Here is a 13121-nt window from a genome sequence, read left to right as displayed (position 1 = left end):
TTCTTCTTAATATTTATTGGTTGGCAAGTAGCGAAATTCTTCTTCTTCTTCCCCTGTTTTTTTGGCGGTTGGCAAATAACTTCTAGGTGCAATACCGCCACCTTTTAGATTGGAGTATAGCACAGAATCTACAGTACCGCCAAATACATTTCTTTTTAAAATTCCCGTCTCCTTCAAAAATGTAAAAATATCAGCAAAAACTATATGCCCTGAGTCTCTTTGAAAGTCTCTTTGTTTCTTTTTGTAGTTTATTAGATTGTGGGAACATTTTTTTTCAATCTTTTGAAAGCCTTATTCTGTTGTTTAACTGCTAATGTACATTTTTGTGTCCACCATGCAACAAATCTCAAAAGGTTGATTCTTTTCATCTGGGCATAGTGTTTTCAAATCAGAAACCTTGGAATGTTATAGGTGACCGAGTTGATCATACAGACAATTGGTACACCCTACACCCAGTAAACCACAGACTTGGTGTAGATTCCCCTGGTATGAGATGTGGTATGAGATCCAGTCAATAGCAGTTTCTTGTTCTAACTGCTTGAGACAATCTATCACCTTCTTCCTGTAACCACTTCCTGGGTCTCGTTTCAGGGGCTCATAAGTATTTTTGTCACTGAGCAGTGACAACATTTTCTCATGATAATCTTTCTGGTGCACAACCGTGCACCTACCCTTGTCTGCCAGATAATGTTATTGTCATTATAAGTGATGTGAGTGCCTTCCTCCCCTCCATGTTGATGTTGGATGCTGGGGGCTTAGCATTGCTGAAACAGGCTCAAACTTTCGTCTGTAGTCCAACTTACTTACCTGGATGATTGAGCATGTTATTATAGCTATTGTATTTTGATAACTGTTTAGGTATTCAGATAACTATTATTATTTTTTAGACACAGGAGAAGCTTCAATTAGTACACCCAGTTATGGAAAACAAAGTGGGGTAATTGCTGCAGTTTAGAACAGGTTTTTGTGTCCCAAGGAACCCAGGATGTTGTCCGGAGCATAGAGCCATAGAAGGTCTTCAGGAGTGGGCCCCTCAATCCAAAAGACCTGAGCCCCTGCAGCAGGTACAGCCTGCTCTGTCCTTTCTTGAGGTAGTCCAGTATCCATGTTGTGAGATGATGGTCCACTTCTGAATTCTCCAGTTTGTCCTTAAGGACTGTGGGAATAATAGTGTTAAAGGCACTGGAGAAATAAAAGAACATGATTCTCACAGTGCTCCCAGCAGTCTCCAGGTGAGAGAGGGAACGATGTAGGAGGAGAGTGACAGCATCATCCACTCCAATGCCAAGTTGGCAGGCAAACTGAAGTTGGTTCAGTGATGAGCTCACCAGGGGCTGAAGCTGAGCCAGGACCAACTGATCCAGGGTCTTCATCAGGTAGGATGTCAGAGCTACTGGCCTGTAGCCTTTGAAGTTCTTGGGACGTGGAGTCTTTAGCACTGGTACAACACAAGAGGTTTTTCCAGAGCTGTTGAACTCTCCCCAGCCTCAGGCTCAGTTCGAAGATGTGCTCCATCACCCCACACAGTTGATCTGCGCAGGACCTGACAACCCTTGAGGTGATGCTATCTGATGCAACACCAAAACCTCCGCCCCAGAGGGCGGACCCTGGGAGCACACCAACAGACACTCTCATGTAACGTGACAAATACACACATTATACAGCTTATACGGCATTCTCTTAAAATTATGCATGTATTAATAAATTAAGCACTTTATTTTCTTTAGCAGGCTTGACGAAATCGATAAATGTACTCACATCTCTTTAATGACTTTTTGGAAGAATTTAAACATACCTTCAATCATCCTTACACAAAAGAGGATGCAGCCAAATGCTTATTAAATTATTCCAGCAACAACACTGCTGAGCTGATGTAGCTGGGAAGGGTCTGATTAACACAATGGAAAAGCGACAGATGCAAATAATGGCATGTTTATATCGTGGCTCGTTGGAGCATTTCCTTGCGGCTTGTCCATCTCCACTAAATGCTGCCTGCAGTACTGTGCAGTTAACACTGTCCAATCGATTTCAGTGCAGAACAAAACGAAATGAACTCTTTCACCATAGGCTCCCCTAGCTTTTGAGCCAATTGCCCAATTACTTTTGGTGTCTTTAAAAAAAGGGTGGCACATTTTAAGGACCTGAATCTCCTGAACTCTTCATTCCAGTTTAAAAGTGGATACCCTCAGATGAAAGGTGAGATTCTACATATTATGTCCATGTTAATTATGTAACAATAATTGGAATATGTTTCAGTAAACAGGTAAAAAAAACACAGTTTCCAAATATATATGGACCTCATTTTAGGTCGAAGCACATAAAATGCCCTCCCTGACTGTCGGGTATATTTTTTACAATTATAATTATAACTAAATAATAATAATAATAATAATAATAATAATAATAATAATAATAATAATGTTAGACTTAATCAAATTAAGTCACATGATATTTTCATAAACAGTTATATTTTAATAAAAGCGTAATAAAGATAAAAATGTTGCAAAATATGTCGATGACTGAGGCTTTCTGTGAAAACGAAATCAGTCTTTTTTTTCTTTTATCGCGAAGTAACGGAACCGGAAGTATAGCCGGGTTGGTTGTGGGTTGGTTGTTAGGCAGAGCATACCAGGTTGAGTTGGTTTGTGTTTGTATTATGACTTTAATGTGGAACATTAGTCGTGATGAACAGAGTTTCTGACTCTATTATGATTATGCTTGTATAATATGGAGAATGGTGTATGTTTCTTTCCCTTGGTGGATACATCTAAAGGTAAGACGTCGTCTTAAACAAGGGAGGTGCAACCAAATGCTGGTCGCGTTAGCTTAAATGAGCTTGCAAGCTACTAGATTGAACCGCTTCTGGTGAAATATTTTTCCAATCCTGATACTAAAAATAAACCTTTTTGCCACTCTAAGCAGGCGGCCTGTGATTTAAAAAAGTATTACTTTGAAGTCAGCCGGCTACGATGGTTAGCAAAGAAGACAATAGCTACATCACCTACCATTAAAAACAGCTACGATGAATCATTAAGTGAGGTGCTTGTTGCAGGTATCAAACAGTATCACTTGGCATTACACGCCTTAACACATTTCGCTTTAGAGAAGAAGACCCTTAAGCTGTCAGCAAGGACAAACCTGACAATACACTACAGCTTTTCATTAGTTGCAGTTAGCGTCGTCTAGAAGCTCTTTGCAATTACTGGATCTTCTAATGTAAGATTAGGCCCGCCGCATACAATTTGAACTATTCAAAACCTAACAATATTTTATTAATAGTTTGACGTTTGTTTACTAAAGTTACAAAAAATCTTGGTGCTCTGGTCCTGATCCTTTATTGGACGTGTTAACGTTGGTATCTCATTCAACCTAGTTTGAGTGTGGGGTTGTTTTGGCCTGGCTTACAGCTCTTATTTACATGTTGAAATTATCAACATCTTTATGTTCAGTGTTAATATCACGGACATTCAAACTTCAGTTTTTGTTTGTTGGTATCAAAGTTCAAACCCATTTAAAGAGATTATTGGCAAAATGACAATCTTTGTTTTAACTGTTGAGACTTTTAAAGCCTCTTCAGCCAAGCTGAGGGCTATACTGTGAAGTAGGAGTTGGGTAAACTATGTGTGTTCAGTATATTTAGGGTATCTCTCCATTGTCTGGATTCACATATCCTAAAATTGATGATCAGGATAACCAATCACACAAAGCTGGTTATCAAGTCACTGTGTTAACGAAGGGTCTCCCCTGTGCATTCACACGAAATGTGTGGCACTGGCAGACATCTGACCAATCACAAAATAGGCGTTTCAGGAATCATGTGACTCTTCTTCCATAGAAAATTATCCCTGTGAGTGCTACCTATACTTTAGAGATGTTATCAAATTGCAATAAAAATCTTTATCATAAAAATATACCAGTAAAATGCATCACTGTTTTTAAATATGACGAGAAAACTCTTTACTTAATCTGGTGATTTGGCGCAAGCAATAATAACTTTAATACTACTTAACAGTTTTATCACTGAGTGGGATTTTGCTGCCATTGATGATTTTTAAGACAGCAGTTGCACATTAGAGCTCTACATCTTTAAAATAGATCCATTTAAACATTAAAGTTTACTGTCCCACATCAAACAGCTAGCTGTGTCCTCAACCTTTGATCGGGTGTAAAACGGCCTGTTTCAGTTTAAGTGTTGTTTTCAATAAAATGCATGCTCAAAAGAAATGTTTTGTCTCACTCCCATTCCTTCTTGTTGCATGTTGAAGCTCTACTTGGAACCTTGTTAAGATCCAACCATGCAAAATATGAAAAAAAAACAAACCAACTTTTTTTTGCCCATTTTTCAAGTGGTTAAACTTTTGATCTGGACTGCATAAAGAACAAAAACAAAAGATTGTATAAAATACAATATTAGTCCCTTAAAAGCAAATGCTGCCTTGGTAGAGGTTTGCTTCTTGTTTTAGTTTCTTGTATTTATTTATTTAAACTGTGAAAGTTGGAAGTTAAAGTGGGCTTTGGGATGTGTGAATTGAGCTTATAGTTTTTAAATATATCAGTTTTAAAAGATTGAGCTGAAATCCTACTTCTAGACTGCAACATGTAATAACAATTTCTTTGCTCTCCTTAGGGACTACTTTGCCTACCTTGGACCTTAAAAAATAGTCATCAAAAGATGGAAAAGGTGACACCTCTCTTGTCATCAGTCAGAGCTGTAACACTCTCAAACAGAGACTGATAAGAAAAGAAAAGGAACCCTTTGGCATACAGGCAAGAGGGTGAGAAAATTTCCAAAGCAAAAAGACACACTTAGCCAAACAGAGGAAATGGCATTCTTGGACAATCCGGCCATTATCCTGGCTCACATCAGACAATCTCATGTGACCAGTGATGATACTGGAATGTGTGAAATGGTGCTAATAGATCAGGATGTTGATCTTGAGAAGTGCCAGCTTTCTCTGGTGCCTGGTAGCAGCTTTGGGTCAACTGGGTCAGGCCTCCTGAATGAGGGGGGCAGTAGTGTGACAGACAGTCATCCCTGTGACCTCTCTCAGTCTATGGACATCACCTCCAGCTGGGACTTTGGCATTCGTCGGCGCTCCAACACAGGTAAACTCATCTTCAGACTTTAGCTTGTTAGTTGGGCCAGCTTTCTGTCAGACCTCCCTCCTGTCATTATGGTGGGAGGCAGCCAGAAAGCCTGTTCTGCTGCTGTTTGAAGGGGTTTTGTGTGGCTAATCAGGGCCAGTGGTTTCACTGAGTTAAATTGTGTGCAGCGCATGTGAAAAGCTTGGGATTACACTGTGGTTCATTGTGCATTTAAGTAATTTATATGATGTGATATATTGCATTAAATATGGTTATGGAGATGACAAATGACACAGCAAAATGAATAATCATTGACTATGTGTCACCCAGCTTCCGTGTGCTCCAAAATCAAGTGCCTACTCTATATAAAACCAAATTTCTGCAAACATTTGATGACAAAACCATGATGACAAAAAGTGAGGGAAACCCACTACTTCAGCAAATGTGGAATTTATTTTTACATTTTCAGTTTTCATATTGTTGTTGTTCTTTGTTGGTGTTATTACCATTACTACTGTGGCTCCAGTGGATCATGGGCATGAATGTAATAGTAATTTGGCACTTTTAATAATGTCTTTAAACTTCATTTTTCAGGATGGAATGGTGATTCAGCATACGTTTTTAATGACTTACCTAAAGACTTGTAGCGAGTTTTACATTGTCATGGACTGAGAGGATGTTGACCAATAAAGAAGCTCAACTGAAATTTATAGCTGCCCACATGCCCAGGTCAAATGTGGAAAATATCGCTATGGTCAGACAAGACAAAGCTTGAACTATTTGGCTTGCAAGCAATTCAGCTCAATTTTATTTATGTAGCACCAGATCACAGCAACAGTTGTCTCAAGGCGCTTAATATTGTAAGGTAAAGACCATCCCAATAATAACTTAGAGTTTTAGGTCAGACTACAATAATCTCAGTTTTTATGTGAATTTGGAAGCAGAAAATCAGGTCATCCAGGTCTTTATGTCTGTAAGAAATTCCTGCAGTTTAAATAATTTATGTATATTATCTGGCTTCATGGATAAATAAAGTTGGGTATCCCTGTGGAACTCCCTAGGTAACTTTAGTGTGTAAAGAAGACTCCATTTGCATTAACAAATTGGAGTCTTTAAGCCACTGCACTGCAGTACCTTTAATACCCGCTTAAAGGCCTGTCTTACATACTCAAGTCATAGAGATAGGTTGATTATACTTAAGCTTAAAGCATTAATTAATGGTAAATAATGCTTCTTTGCGTAGTCTTGTAGGAATGGGGTCTAAAAAGCACAATTTTGGCTGCAGTGCTGAAGAGAAACCTAGGATGGTTCTTCTTCACTCAGTATAGAATAGTAAGATCTTCCAGCTTTACAGAGGGCTTTTTATAGAGCAAAAAACTAATCTTCCAGGCTAAAGGATGATCCTCTAAATGAGTGAGTTGCCATTTCCTCTCCAGCTTATGAGTTATGCTTTAAGGTGTGTATTTGAAAGTAAAAGGATGTGTGTTTTGAGGAGAAAAGATGAGGCTTTTAGACCCAAGAGCACTGTTCCAACAATACTTGTTTTTTTTTTAAAAGTCATTAAAAATATAAACTGTACAATCAGTCCACAGTGGAAAAAGAACAGTCCATCCATTTGGACTGATCTATTTTCTGCTAGGTCTAGGCTACCCCTGCAACCAAGGCCTCCCTTTACCTGACCACCTCCTCTAACTCTTCTGGAAGGAGTATACCAAGACGCTGTGCCAAGCCAGCTAATCTCTGGGTCATACGTCTCCCTTGGGGCCAGACATGCTTTGGACACCTCCTCTCAGAGCCTTCCAAGAGACCTGAATGCCTGAACAAGCTCAAGTGTCACCTTTCAATGTGGAAGAGCAGCGGCTCCACTGCAAGCCCCTCTCAAGTGGCCAAGCTCTTCAGTCTATATGAAGGCTGAAGCTCTGCTCTGCCATGATTCATGAACAAGATTGTGAGATATTTGAAGCCCTCCACTTGGGGTGGTAATTTATTCCTGTGCAAGAGTGGGCTGAGCAGGGAAAACATTACCTAGGCTGCTTATGTTTGACTATTGGTGTATCATCGTATTGCTGTAATGCAAGAAAATTCCACTATAATACTGCTACTCCTGGCATCTTGTGGCAATATATTCACACTGCGAATTACATGGCTGCCATCAATGACAATAGCTCATTGGAAAAAAAATGACTAAGCTATCCTTAACTTTGTTTGCAGTAATAAATACTGCTGCCTCGAAACTGCTCTCACAGATGAAGTTCTTTCTTTCTTTCTTTTTTTGTTTTGTTTTTTTGACTCGATAGTCTCAGAAACACAATTGCAGTAAATTTCATTGAAATAGTGTGATATAATTTTGAGGCTGTATTGCCTACCCGTAGTTTCACAAATTGTGTGTCCGGATATTTTGCCCTGTGTAAGAAGTTTGTTGTGTTGTCCTTATGTGGTTATAATCACAGTAAAAATTGTGCTAATTTAATACAGGTCCTGTCTAAATGTGCTCTTTAGTGCTCCTGGTAGCCAGTATAAAAGTAGTGTATTATATAATTTGAAAAGCCACAGCTAGTGTTGTGGTATAAGCTGAATAAAAAAAAATAAATAAATAAATGAATAGATAAATTTCATATCATGTGTGAAATTTAGTGTGTTACCAAGCACTGAGAAACTGATGGGACAACAATTCTTCCGAACCATGCTTAAGTTCATTTGTCCTTTTTTATATTTTGTTAATTATTCAAATGGATGAGTAACACAAAAAAACAACCCCCTAAAAAAAGTTTTCATTCTCAGTTTCAAAATTGCTGTATTTCTACTGTTGGAAATTACATTCAGCACTATAAACAAGACCAGAATTTAATAGAATAATTCACCATTTAGATTTGATTATCTTAAAGCACATGCTCTGTTTTTGCTTGCCATTTAATTACTGTTAAGCAATTAAATGGCAAGCACCCATCAGTATTTTACACTCTTAATGCAAAACGATGATGGTGCCCTCCTAACGTATAGAAAGCATCTCTACTTGTGCTTCCAAAACAACTTTGACCCAACAGAAAAAAGGGACTTCAGGGCTGGGGCTGTTCTGCTGAGTCCAGTAATGGGATGCAGGCAGTAGATCTTCTGCATCCCATGGGTGAATGGTTGGGCTTGTTGCTGAATGTCTTAGTTAATCTTAATGGGATATGAGATGAGGACCTCAGGAGTTTTGGAGGGTAGAATGACTCGAAATAATGCTGCGAAGGGTGCTTGGTCTCCAGTGTTGTCTATGCGGGGACATCAGAATCCAAAATTGTTAAAATAATCTATGCAATTAACTTCATTTGACAGTGGTATTCATTTTGTTGCTGATTGGCTCATCAGGGATCCTCAGCTGAGACTATATGCCATGGAAAAAGACTATCTGGCTTAACAGACCTCTCTAACCCACGAGTCTTGCCACCCACCAGAATACAGACTTGGTTGTGTCATGTTCTTCTATTATCCCTATAATCCTAAAGTTTGGTGTTATAATCTAATCTAATCAGTCATCAATTGAGGGTGTTGGTGTACTATATTGTTTGTTTTGTAAAAATTGTCTATAGTGAGGTTAAAGTGAGTTTGCAACTACTTTCAGAAATTTTATTTGGAAGGAAAAGTTGGTTTTGGTGAAAGAGGGAGTCCAAAGGTAGACATTGTCTCCTTTTGGCTCCCTTGACTTTTGTATTAGGTTTTGTAGAGTGACGGGGATGGTTTTGGGTTGTGGGTCGAAAGCTGCAATCCTCTGAGACTTTCAGCCTTGACACTGGATACTGACCTCTTGTGGCTCTCATCAGGACTTCACCAAGATAGCTGTGACAAACCAGTGGCTGCTGGTAAGACATGGATTAACAACCATGCAAGTTTTATTTTATGCTAGCCCTTTTTAAACTGCTATACTTTTTTGTGTACACGACTGTATTTAAAGGGTTGGTCATATTATTAAAAAGATTTACATGCCAGATAGTCAGTGTAGCTTCATGAAAACTGGTCTTTTTCTTTAAAGGCTCAATTAGTGGTACTCTATATGGACAAAAGAAGTGAGTCACATCTCTTAATTTTTTAATTCAGGGGTATAAAATTAAGCACTTAGTCATTCTGAAAGCCTTTGACCCATTTCTCTCAAAAATGTTTATTCTAAAGAGCTCACTTAATTGGTTCTCAACATGGTACTGATATATCACCCTTCCAACATTTATTACCACTATTATTGTGGACTGTTGAGCTGCCTTGGCTTACCTTGGACATAAATTGATCTCTACTGTACTAACAACAAAGGAGCTTGCCCTGCACTCATGTTAGACTACCACTCCTTGTTCTTACTACTCAGAAACAGACCACTTACAGAAAGGGACAAACTGTAACTAAGATGGTTACAGTCTGGCCAAAAGTGGCTGAGTCTACCCTTAAGTGCTGTTTTGCCCGTACTGATTAGAATCCGTATCATCACAAAGCTACCCAGGGTTCCCACACAGAAATAGAAGTATATCCCTCTTCAGTATAAAAAGTTGCATAGTCTGTCACAATATAGAACTTAATAGACGTATACCAAAATCAGAAAACTTTGAATAAAGTTTGGATAAAGGATGACGTTTGTCTCTTGCTGATAGACGTACCTTGCATTTAGATTTGGCGGCACTCTAGCCCACAGATGCAGGTACAAAAGAGCACTGCAAAGAAAAACTATACATGACAAATTGATAATGCCCTCCTATAACACAATCACCTACGGAGCCCGTGGCAAAGAATATGTGCAATAACTGATCACATGAGCACAGACAGTTCCCGTATTGTCCATAATGCTTCACTCCCTGATGTAATTAAACCATTTCTATGCCAATTTTGACAGACTCAATACAGAGACTCCCATCAAAACCCTGCCACCACCAGATGGCCATGTACCTCTGCCCTCTGAGGTCAGGTCTTCCCTAAACAGAGTGAATTAACACAAAGCTGCTGGCCCTGACGGTATACCAGAACCCGTGATCAGAGCATGTGGCAGTAAGCTGGCTGAGGTGTTTATTAACATCTTTAACTTGTCCTCAAATGCTTACAAGTTGATGAAGGTTAGAAGGGTGGTGGATCAGTTCTCCAGCTAGTCCAGTCTTGGGAAAGATCCTGAATCCCCAAGTTGTCCCCGATGCAGTCATCAGAGTGCGACTGTTAGAAAGTTAAACATTTGTAGATATAAAGGTGTTTGTTTGTTTTTTTGGTTGTTTTTTTAAATTTAACCTCTGTTTAACTAGGAAGATCCCATTTTGATTAAAAACCCTTGAAACCTTTCAAGGGAGACCTGGCCAAGATGGGCAGCAGCAAGTATCACGCAGTTACAAAAATGACACAATTAAACACACACAACAACAACAAAACACACATACACAAAAATGCAAATGAAATTTTATTAAAGTGACAAGCAATCTAATTGAAACAGTTGCATGTTATGGATTAAAAACACTTATAATTTTCTCATTTTCCAGTCATTCTGCAGCTCGTTCCAAGCCAAGGGTGCTAAATGGACAAAAGCTCTTTTGCTAAATTCAGTTTGTGCAAATGAAACAGAAAGCAACAAGTAATCTTGTGGATGAAGAGTATAACGACCAACATGTTTGATTGCAAGAAGGGAACATATATAGAAGGCAGCAATCCAATTATTGCCTTACATCTAAAGCTATATCAATGAGCGTCATAAAGGCTCTATCAATGTGTGAGAGACTTGTGGTAAAAAGCTCAGAGTAAAAACGTGCTATAGAAGTAGAAGTAAATTTACTTCACTTTGCCCTTAAACACTACTTAATGATTATAGCTCCGTACCATTACTACCTCTTTCCTTTCTAAGCTGGTAATGAAATTATTTCACCTTGTCCAGCAAATTCAGAGAAAACCCGGTTTTCGTCAACTGCAGAAACTGAACAGGCAACAAGCTTTAAATTCCTTAATCTATGTCATTTTCTATAGATACACCTTCTGTCTGATACAAAAATGTCAATAATCCCTACACTTTCTGAGGAGGTTGAAAAATACCTTGGTAGCATCTCCTACTGCACTGTACAAAGCATTATAACATCTTGTATAACAGTGTTGTATGGTAACTAGGCGACCGTTGGTCAAAGGGCCCTGCAGTGGGTAGTAAAAGCAGCTGAGCACAGTGTTAATAGTGTAACTGTCAGCAACTTGTCATCAAAGACATCTAAAAGTGTTGCATCCGACATGAGTGTAACTCTATCTCTGACCATATTTCGTAAGTATTTTATCAAATGGACTCTATTAAACACACATTCATACACTATATTATACACAATGACTGAATCTGAAACTGTGATATGTCGCTACTTCAGCAATAACAGACTAGCAATAAGTTACTAATCCTATATTTTATATACATCTTATTCTGTATTTTATTGTATGATATTGTAATGCATTTGAATTTCCCTCCTTTTTAAATCTTTTATCTTATTCTGTGTTTTATCTTACTTTGCTTTCTGCAGAATAACATACAACAACATATTGCAAATTTCATTATACCAGCTATGCTTGTTACATGTGTAATAAAAATGGTAAAGTCAACTGAATCAAACTTTTGGAGAGCAATGACATCCTCTGTGGTTGGAAATAATGACTGTTCAATGATCTACATTCTATAGAATCAGTTGTTTACAGGAGTTTACAATAATTTTCATGATGTGTCGTAAATGATGATCTGTTGTCTGTTTAACTAAGTTTTAGTGACTCTGTTTTTGTATGCAATGAAGTTAATGACCAGCTGTCCTTTCTTTGTAGCCCAAAGACTTGAAAGACTAAGAAAAGAACGACAGAACCAAATTAAATGCAAAAACATTCAGTGGAAAGAGAGGGCGTCCTCCCAGTCAGGTACTGTTCCTAGTCATTTCTAAATACCTTTACTTTTTTTAAATTGCACATTTTACAAACTTTGTAACACCATGTTTTACAAACGTTGTTTTTGCTTGTCATTTATATCCCTTAATGTCATTCTGATTACGTAGTTTGCTGAGGATCTGCATGTTCAAATGATTTTGTCTAAAATATGACATCAAATATTCTGTTGCCACATGGCACAGACCACTTCATTAGTAATATATACTGAAGCATTTATAGAAGAGTATCTTAACATTTTAAGTAATCAAAGACAAAAATCTGTCTTTATTGAACCTGAATCAGTAACTGAACCAGTGAAGTGAATGGCACTTCTATACAGTGGTGTGAAAAAGTGTTTACCTCTTTCCTGATTTCCATTTTTTTTTTTGTATGTCACACTTAAATGTTTCAGATCATCAAACAAATAACACAACACAGATAACACAAGTAAACAAAATACAGTTTCTAAATGAATGTGTTTATGGCAGAGTTCTAAGACGAAAACCACTGCTGAGCAAAAGGAACATAAAGATTCGTTTCAGTTTTGCCAGAAAACATCGTGACAATCCCCAAGACCTTTGGCTAAGTGCTCTGTGGACTGACTAGACAAAAGTTGAAGTTTTTGGAAGGTGTGTGTCCTATTACAGGGTGGTGGATCAAAAAGTCATACACAGTTTCAGAAAAGGAACATCTTACCAACAGTAAAATATCATGGTGATGTGATGGTCTTGGACTGTCTTGCTGCTTCAGGACCCATAAAACTTGCTGTGGTAAATGAACCATGAATTCTGCTCTCTACCAAAACATCCTGAAGGAGAATGTCTGGCTAATTGTTCCTGAACTCAGGCTGAAGCACAATTAGGTTCTGCAGCAGGACTATGATCTAAAACACAACAGTAAGTCCACCTTGCTGTTGTGAGACTTTGGAGTGGCCTGATTCCAACTGAGATTCGGTGGCCATAAAAAGGCGGTTCATGCTCAGTGTGGCTTAATTACAACCACTCTGCAAAAATGAGTAAGCCAAAATTCCGCCACATTGCTGGAAAAAAAAATCATTGTCAGTTATTGCAAACATTTGATTGCAGTTGTTGCTGCAAATGCTGTTGTTGTGTGGCCCAACCACTTATTAGGTTTAGGGTGCAATAACTTTTTCACAC

The 13121-nt window shown here is 38.3% G+C and overlaps 1 protein-coding gene across 1 annotated transcript in view; it reads left to right on the top strand.

Moving 5' to 3' along the window:
• The first annotated feature begins 2587 nt into the window (after positions 1 to 2587).
• Positions 2588 to 13121, top strand: part of mapkap1 (MAPK associated protein 1) — a 19676-nt gene continuing 9142 nt past the window's right edge. The window contains exons 1-3 of the mRNA XM_005751933.1: positions 2588 to 2773; positions 4628 to 5106; positions 11869 to 11958. Of these exons, the coding sequence (XP_005751990.1) occupies positions 4824 to 5106; positions 11869 to 11958 (373 nt within the window). The 5' untranslated portion in view covers positions 2588 to 2773; positions 4628 to 4823. The remainder of the gene's footprint in view (positions 2774 to 4627; positions 5107 to 11868; positions 11959 to 13121) is intronic.

Source organism: Pundamilia nyererei, unplaced genomic scaffold, assembly GCF_000239375.1.
Source record: "Pundamilia nyererei isolate P.nyererei 1_Seehausen unplaced genomic scaffold, PunNye1.0 scaffold00335, whole genome shotgun sequence".
Classification (NCBI taxonomy): Eukaryota; Metazoa; Chordata; class Actinopteri; order Cichliformes; family Cichlidae; genus Pundamilia; species Pundamilia nyererei.
Note: the sequence above shows the minus strand (reverse complement) of the source record. Positions and strands in the feature narration are given on the sequence as shown.